Raw genomic sequence first — 9,614 nt, 5'->3', positions numbered from 1 at the left:
GTAAGATGTTTTTCAAGAGATATTTCATTTTCGAGTCGGGGTTTCAGATCCGAATATTTTAGGTTTCTTCAAGAACGTGGATTTTCCTTCAAATTGAGTTTGTGAATTGATTTCAACTCCGTTTTCAAATTGGTTTTCACCATTAGCTTCCAAATACTTTAAGGATCATTTTACATAAAAAATTTCCAAATTTGGGTATCGTTTTACGGTATGAGACTTTTGGACCGTTTTGCCCTTTTTCCCTAAATTTCTTGATTTTGGTGTCATTGGACTCGAATTGTGATTGTGAATAATTGTTTGAATAGATTATCGTGATTCGGATTATACTCAGAAAGGAAAGACTCAAGTCAAGTAACTTTTGGAGTTCGTTTTAAGGCAAGTGGCTTCCAAACTTTGTAAAACTCTTAGACTACGCATGACTACTTTCCTAATTGTGTTGGGGAGTAATGGGGATTGAGGATGAATTTAATTTGTTGATTGAAATTGTTGTAAATGAAAAATGGGGAATAAAATGAGCTAAATGTCTTATATGTGACTTGAATTTGTTGAATAAGTCATGTGATAACTGATATTGAGGGGATAGAAGAGCATGAGTAGGCTATGATTGATACAGACATTGATGTTGAGACAGATGATGTGTAATACTATGATGTGATCGTGATATGATTGTGATTGATGACATGTGCATATTCATTATTCATCCCATGTGTGAACTATCTGTTGCATGAGTTCTGAGACACTGATATGAGGATGGATGGATATGAGACACAGTTAAGACTAGCTCTGGCTAGAGATATATGAGATGGACTAGCTCCGGCTAGCGATTTGGATGCCGATGGGATCTGGTTCCGGCGGTGATACATGGTCCATGTGTGGCCCCCATGGGTTCTGATTTGAGTACTCAGCGCGGTCTGATTACGTCAACAGATGTGTATCTTAGGACAGACATGCATCACGACTACATGACATCATTATTGCATTTGCATCGCATTTGACTTCATCTTTGTCTGTGGTGTGTGAATTTTTCCTATTTGCCCCTCTTCATGTGATATATGATCTATTTGCTCTTACATGAGGATATGAGGTTGATGTTGAGACACTGTTGGATATATCTGTTGATTATGAATTGTGTAGTATAGGTTGTTGGTTCGCTGTTAGAATGAAGTTTCGGTGGTTCGGTTGAGATTGAAAGGAGTTGTTTGTAGCTGCTAGTTTAGCTTAGTTTAGTGTTACTTGCGAGTACCTGTTGCTTTTGGTACTCACCCTTGCTTCTACACAGTTGTGTAGGTTGACAGCTCTATCAGAGCCGGCTTATTACTCATCTTCAGATTAGAGCTTCCAAACTTACTTGAGAGGTATCGGTTCATTCCAGACGTGCCCTCAAGTTATCTATATTTACTGTTCTGTTCTATTCTAGAACTTTACTATGAGACTTGTATATTTTATTCAGATTCTGTATTAGAGGTTTGTACATGTGACAACCAATTCTGGGGTTATGTTGAGTTTATTTAAAGACTTCCGCTTATCTTTCTATCTTATTCTTGTTTTATAAATTCTGTATCGTCGGGTTTTTTGGTGTTAGGCTGACGTGTCCGGTGGGGTTTGGGCACGTGCCATCACATCTGGTTTTGGGGTGTGACACCCACGATCCGTGGTCATGACCACGGTCCGTGGTAATGGTCTTGGTCATGACATGGCCTTGTGGAGGCAAGGTCTTCAAGCCTTGGTGCCAAGTGATGTTCACGAGCCACCCCTTTCCCTCGTCAAGTGCACCACGGTCTGTAGTGGTGCCTGTGGTGCCTTGGGAAGTAGCTACCCTAACAAACCCCAACTCCCTAAAAGCTAAGAGAACTCCTTGCCCACCTTCATAAGCCGTGAACTGGACCACGACTCGTGGTCCCTCTCGTGAAGGGTGGGGCAGTGTCTGGGACACTTGGAGGGCCCTCTCCCTTGACCAAGGAAACTCCACGAAGCGTCCCACAATCCGTGGTCATGACCATGAGCCATGGTGATGGCCGTGGAGTTTGAGGCAGTCGCTCGAAATTTGGGTCAGCCTTTGCCTTAGGCCTTGGCTTGCCCCTTTTGTTTGGCACTCCTCCCTTAGGCCTTAACTCATAGACCACCATAGCACACCTAGATGGTCTACTAACTTAGGGGAATTCATTTTATACCTCATTGACACTACATTTAGGCCCTAGTTCAACCTACAAAATTTCTGGGGTGTTACAATAATACACCATGAAGCCCTCGCCCTAAACTGGAAGAGTCAATATAGGAGCGGTAGTAAGCAACTCCTTGAGCTTCTGAAAGCTCAAATCATACTCCTCAGACCACTCAAATGGAACATCAAGAAGAGTCAACTGGGTCAAAGGTGTTGTTATGGTAGAGAAACATTCCACAAACCATTTGTTATAGCCCTCTAATCCAATGAAGCTCCTAATCTTAATAACTGAAGTGGGCCTAGACCAATCACAAATAGCCTCTATCTTTATCAGATCTACCATGATGCCATACTTAGACACTACATGTCCCAAGAATGTTACAGTTTGAGAACTTGGCATAAAGCTTTTGATCTCTCAAAGTCAGGAGCATAATTCTAAAATGTTGCTCATGGTCTCCCCTGTTCCGTGAGTATATAAGAATATCAATGAACACTATGACAAACAAATCAAAATAAGGCTTGAACACCCGCGTCATCAAGTCCATAAAGTGTCACGACCCAAACTACCCCTAGATATGACACGGCAGATAGGATTCCAAGAGACTCTAAATAAGAAACTTGACATAAGCATGGCACTATGATAAATAAAGTAGGAAATGAAGTAAATCATAACGCTGAATACAGTCTTAAAATACTTTATCATCATAAGGGAATTTGACTACAAGACTGAAGATGAAAAAAAAGAAAAATATACTAAGTCTGACATAAGCCTCTACAAATCATACATGTGGCTATGACAAAACCCTTGGCTAATGAAATAGTTTGAAAAGTTAAATGACTGAACGAACATAAAGCTGATAAAGTGTCCATGCCCTCGAACCATGAGGACTCACCAAACTCATACTCAAGCTGATCAATCCAACTAGCCACAACCAGATGGAGGAACATCACACCCTATATTTTGAAATAATATAGGCACAAGAGATATATGCTTTAGAACTTCGAATTAACTGAATATATGGAAAATACATAAACACAAACATGAAATGTGATATGTTTGAAAACATGGTAATGCATGACCAAGTAAACATATACCAATTGGGTAAGCTTAGTTCATAAATCATAAAAGGCCATTGCAATATGGAAGTCATGACAGATGTATAAAACATAAGCTAAATACGAAAATCATATTTTTTGAGATTCTTACCATTAACCGACATAGACCATGTAAGCTATAACATGGAATCCAGTGTTTACTGCCCACAATAAAAAGAGAGTGTCCCAATTGTCAAGGTAAGGGCTTGGTTCTCAAGCTCAGGTGGATCTACTAACTAATTGTTGAATCAGGGCACATAGTTCAAGGACTTTGGGAATCACCCAAATCCACTCAATGCTAAATAAACTCCCAACATAAAATCATAAAGAATAACATCATAATCATATCTTTTTAGACTTTGAAATGGTGAGAATCTAATAACACCAACTCAATCATAGAGACCCATAAAACATAAGAATAGCTCCATTAGAAAACATGATCCCTTAATAGCTTTATAAGGCCCTTAGTCATAGATGTCATGCTAAACTATCATACTACTATCAACTTTGTTTAAAGAAATTTGATCCATGATCATTGGTGGTAACTCAACTACCATACTAATCGAGACCTACTATAGAAAAGTAATCAAAAGCATTGATGGCATGTCTAGGTATCATTCATGTCATGTGGCCAAGCATCATAAACATAGATAGAAAATACTTCAATCGGAATCAACCTAGAATCATGGTAACCTTTTCATAATAAGAATACTTTAATCGGAAGCAACCTGATTTCATAAAACCATGAGATACTTTAATTGAAAGAACCCTAGAAACATAGTCTCTACAATTCCACATGCATGCATAGTTTCAAAGATCAATTCACGATCATAAAATAGGCATATAGGATGGGTTCATATGAAAATTATTGAAAACGTGTAATTTGAATAAAATCATGCATAATAAGATCAAATATAGTCAATTGAATCATAAATAAGTGAGCCCATTAAGAATCATATAAAACCCAAGAATTTGGTTAACAAATTAAAAGAGAAATTGAGAATATATTGGGACTCAATGGATGGAAAAGATCCATTGATGAATTTACCACATACCTTGATAATTTTAAGCCTTAAAATTGGGGAGGAAAAATTGAATCTTGAAGAATCCTAGAATCTTCCTTGAGAGCTTTGGAGAGAATTTGAAGAAGAAGACTTAGGAGCTTTTGTGGTTTTGAGTGAATGAGAGGGAATGAATAGTTTTTGAGGAGTAAAATCAATTATAGGTCCTTAGAATAGGCTAGAAATGACATAGTGTAGGAGTTAAAAGGATAGGAAAAGACCAAAATAAACCTGATAAAAAACTATCAAAAGCCATCTACGGACTGTCCTACGGTTCGTACAAACTTCTATGGACAGTCCTGGTCATCTATAGAATAAGTAATGGAGACCAATTTTGGATCAATTTCCATGGACCAATTCCTCTGGGTCGTGGAACCTTGTACAACTCGTAAGCCCCTCTCGTATAACCCTAGATCCTATAAATTTATTTAAGTCCAATACATTTCCACGAACCTTGGGCTACAGACTGTAGGACCTTGTATGGTATGTACTCTCAATGGTAGAACAATTTTCCATCAATTTTTCACCAAGTATGAAACACCATCTAGGGGAACTTCCTACAGCCCATAGAATTCCCTATGGACCGTCCTATTGGTCTATTGGAACTCATATAGGATTTAAAATGTTCCATTTTTCCAGGATCTTTCTAAGATCCCCATCTACGGACCATAGGTAGGTTCGTACAAAGTGGCACTAGCAACTTTTCTTCAATTTTTCCTTTTTGGCTAAAATACAAATTTTTGAGGTCTTACAATATCTTCCCCTTGGGAACATTCATCCTTGAATGGTGACTTAAGCTGGCATGAATATAGTAAGGAGAGAGATCTAACAACCCAACATGAATGCAAATCATATCAAAATGCACAAATCAAGGAGTAATCACCCCAAGCTAAAACATAACTCAAAAATTAAGTTTTTCATGAACATGCATACATATGGAAACATGAGAATAGCTAAACAGCATGAATCCGAAAGAGTAAACACGAGGAACTAATGCCTCAAGCTAAAACTGAAGTGGAGGGAAAAACATGAGGTTACTTGAACATCATATCGGTTTCGACCTCCCAAGGAGCACCCTCAACTAACTGATTCCTCCTAAGAACTTTCATGTAAACAACTTCTTTGTTTCTCAACTCCTAGACTTGATGAATCAAGATTTCAATCGTAACCTCTTCATAAAATACTTTCCTGAACACCAATACTCTCCATTGGAAAAACCAAAGTATGATGACCAATAAAATTTTTCAACAACGAAACCTAAAACACTGGATGCACTAATGCCAAATTGGTAGGCTAATCCAACTCTTATGCTACCTTATCGAAACGCCTCAAAATCTGATATGGACCTAGATAACAGGGCTAAGCTTCCCTTTCTTTCTAAATATCATCACAACCTTTATAGGTGAGATTTTTAAGTACACCCAATCATCAATATCAAATTCAAGCTCTTTCCTTATAATATCCGCATGCCACTTTTGTCGACTTTGAGTCATTCTCAACTTTTATCTAATAATTCAAACCTTCTCCATAGCCTCATGAACCAACTCGGGCTCTATCAAAGAGACCTCACCAACTTCAAACCAACCAATAGAATACCTACACCTCCTACGATAGAGAGCCTCAAATGGAGCCGTTTGAGTACTTGAGTCATAACTATTATTATAAGCATACTCAATCAAAGGCAAATGATCATTCAAACTACCCTTGAAATCAATCACACAAGCTCTTAACATATCTTCCAAAGATTGAATAGCCTTCTCGGCTTAACCATCGGTTTGAGGATGAAAACCATACTAAACTTCACTTGAGTGCCAAGACCTTTCTGAAACGACCTCCAAAACTAAGAAGTAGACTAAGTACATCAATCAGAGATAATGGATAAAGACACTCTATGCAACTTCACCATTTCCTAAATATAAAGCCTAGCATAGTCTTCGACTGAAAATCAGGTCTTCATAGGAATAAAATGAGCCGATTGGGTCATTCGGTCAACAACAACCTATATAGAATCAAATTGTCATTAGGTGCGGGGTAAACTCGTAATAAAGTCCATATTGAAATCTTCCTACTTCCAAGTAGGAATGCAAATGTCTTGAGCCAAACCTCACAGTTTTTGATGCTTAACTTTCACATGTTGCCAACTAAGATACATAGCCACAAATTCCATAATGTCCTTCTTCATTCCACTCCACCAATAAACTTCTTGTAAATCACGGTACATCTTGGTGGCTCTCGGGTGAGTAGAATATTGACAATTGTTAGCTTTCATCAAAATCTAACGCATAAACTCATCAACATTTGAAACATATAACCGACTTTTGTAATGAATCACACCATCTCCATCTTGGGAGAAAGCCTCAATGGATTTTTTGGAAACCACCTTCTTCAACTAAACTATAATCAGATCAAAATCTATCTTAGTTTTCACATCTGAAATAAGAGATGATTCTAAGCCATTTTGAACAATGATACCACTCTCATCAGAATAAACCAAGCGAACATCCAATCCATCTAGTCTATGAACATCATGAACTAACTCCTTTTTTCCATGCTCAATGTGAGCAATACTACTCATTGACAACAATAAAAACCTTCTTGTAAAGTCAAAGATGAGTTGGTTTTCTAGGAAGCTGAAATTGGGCAAATGGAATCACTAACATGAGTAGATACTATAAAAAGGTTCTATAAAGATTTCAAGATCGACACCAACTTCATACCCACATAAGGAGTCACAAAACAAACAATAAAGCACCTAGATTTACCAAAGCATATGCATCAAACCAAAAAGACTCAAAACATACCAGGAATCAATTTGGGAGAACTCTTCTGAACATGACAAGTCTTAAGAACATAAGACTTGTCCTAGCACTATCTACCACCCACATTAGAAGAAGCACCCTACTGAGTCGGTTGACCTGAAGAAGGTAAGGTTGAGCCCGCCGATCACTATCTCCATCATTTCTAGCAACTGATGGGAAGGTCCCTCTGTTGACACCCAATTTTGGCCCTCTACTAGTTAGTTAATTTTCAAGCTTCTTTGATTTCAAACAATTTGAAATAAATTATTTACGAATCTTTCTAGACCATTTTTGAGGTAATTTGGTTATTTTCCTTAGCTAATATGTGTGTGTGTATATATATATATATATATATATACTTATAATATATAGATTGATGTATTTATTACTTTGAATAAATATTTAGAAAAAAATTTGTTTACTAAAAATAGCGTTTTAACTAATTGTGCATTTTATTTCCTCGAAAATCAATTAGAGTACATAACTACTCTTTTTATTTCAAAATAGTTTTAATTGTTATGTTAAATGATCATTTTACATTTTAAATAAGTGTGCATTTTATTTCCTCAAAAATCAATTAGAGTACATAACTACTCTTTTTATTTATTAAAATAATTTTAATTGTGATGTTGAATGATCATTTTACATTGTTAAATTTAAGAAGCTTAATAGTTAATTAAATAAAATAATTTATTTCGCATGCGATTTAATTGAAATACGGTGAAAAGGCCAAGTCATTCAATCATCCTTTAAAGACCCATGTGGACCAGGAGATCACAAATTTTTGGCCCACATTCTTTAACTCAGCCCACCAATTCTCTTCCCAACTGACCCAAAAACAACCCCTACGCTTGTCTTCTTCGTGTAAAATCCAGCAAACCCGAGTTTCAGCAAACCTGACCCAGACCTGCGTCGTCCTCTCATCTCTCCCTTATCCTCTTCGTACACAAATCATACAAGAACATTCTTGAACAAGACAGTTGTTGCGATCTTGATACCTCAATCGTCCTTCTCAAGAATCAAGCGTTCCAAATCTTTTTTCTGTTGGATTAGTACTGGAATCATACACGTTCCAGCTGTGTAGCCTTATCCACTCAGGGAATTTTCAAAATTTACCCACAGTCCCACATCAATTCTAGGCTGTGATTTTTAGATTTCTCAACCCCTATAAATAGTCTCCTCGTTACTATTCATTGGGTAGAGAAGTTTTTGTAGACAAAAGAGTACCCTAAAAGTTTTTTTTGGGGAATTCTTGGTTCAATAGTTTAAAATTTTGTGGTTGTTCGAGTTGAAAGAGGTGGTGGAGTCGTCTTCTCAACTCGTCGTTTTAGTTTGCTGCTCAGCGAAAGGTAATTCTTTCTTATTTCATTGTGTGTTTAATGAATGGATTAGATTAGTTTATTTCTTATATTTTGCTAGAAATTTGGTTTTGCTTTCCACCGTCTTAGTATTATCAAAACAACTTTTTCGTTATTCGTTGTAGATAATGTTAGCTAAATCGTTTAAGTTCATATCGTTCTCTGTATTTCTCTTTTAAGTTTCAAATATGTCCAATTGTTTTTTTATGCTCTCTGTTTGTTATTAAATTCATATTTGTTGAAAATGGGATGATTCCTAGCATCATGTCTTCTTGTTTATGTGTAATAGCCCTTATGTTTAGCTTCTCTTGTAAGTTAAATTGGTTGATTTGTTTTAGTCGATATTCATATGAACAGTAGCTTAGAATTTCATTATGATAAATACTTTGAATTATATATGATTAGTATACATCCTGTTTACACTTGATCTTAAGGATTCTTGTCTTCTGTTCTTTAGCCTTTTTGGAAATCTTGTAGTTCTATGTTTAGCTTTCTTTATCACTCATGTGTTCTTCTATATCGAGAATGTGATCTGAAAATATTATGTTTAGTTACATCGATTTTAGAGTTTCTATCTCCTATGTTGCGATAATATGTCTGTTTTGCTGAAATGTCATATCTGCTTGCCTATTTTATGATACTTGTTAATGTGATTGGCCAACCAACATACCCACTGGCTCTCAATGCTAATCGAGGACCTGTTTGAGTGATAAATAACTCACCTTTGGGGTTGCTCTTTAGCATTTCCCAAAGAATTAGGCTCGGATGAATAAAAGCTGTAAACTCTTTTGCATCCTAAATTCTTTAACTCATTTTCTTTAGACCCATGATTAAATTGGTTGAGATAGGATTATTGTATTAACTTGTTGAATATGGTTGCCTGATTGCTTAAACTGTGGTCTATGTTATTCATTTTATTTCCAAAATCTGATCAAATATTTTTCTATTTTAAAGTGAATCATATGGGTAGTCTCTTGCATTTTAGAGTTAAATTGTGATCAACAGCACAACAACTTTATAGTTGACTGTCTTAAGCGTGATGTATGTTAAACCCATTCTTGCCTCATGTTTGAACTAGTTTAAGGTTAAGTTTGCATATTTGAACTCTATTATGTAAGTTCTTCCTATTTTAGTTATCAAT

The 9,614-nt window shown here is 36.4% G+C and overlaps 1 protein-coding gene across 1 annotated transcript in view; it reads left to right on the top strand.

Moving 5' to 3' along the window:
- Positions 1-1,333, top strand: part of LOC125877377 (uncharacterized) — a 2,622-nt gene extending 1,289 nt beyond the window's left edge. The window contains exons 2-3 of the mRNA XM_049558689.1: positions 306-351; positions 1,288-1,333. Coding sequence (XP_049414646.1) covers positions 306-351; positions 1,288-1,333 — 92 coding nt within the window. The remainder of the gene's footprint in view (positions 1-305; positions 352-1,287) is intronic.
- Positions 1,334-9,614: the final 8,281 nt, after the last annotated feature.

This window comes from Solanum stenotomum, chromosome 9 (assembly GCF_019186545.1).
Source record: "Solanum stenotomum isolate F172 chromosome 9, ASM1918654v1, whole genome shotgun sequence".
In the NCBI taxonomy this organism is placed as follows: Eukaryota; Viridiplantae; Streptophyta; class Magnoliopsida; order Solanales; family Solanaceae; genus Solanum; species Solanum stenotomum.
The sequence above is the reverse complement of the archived record's forward strand: the minus strand, read 5'-3'. Positions and strand labels throughout refer to the sequence as shown.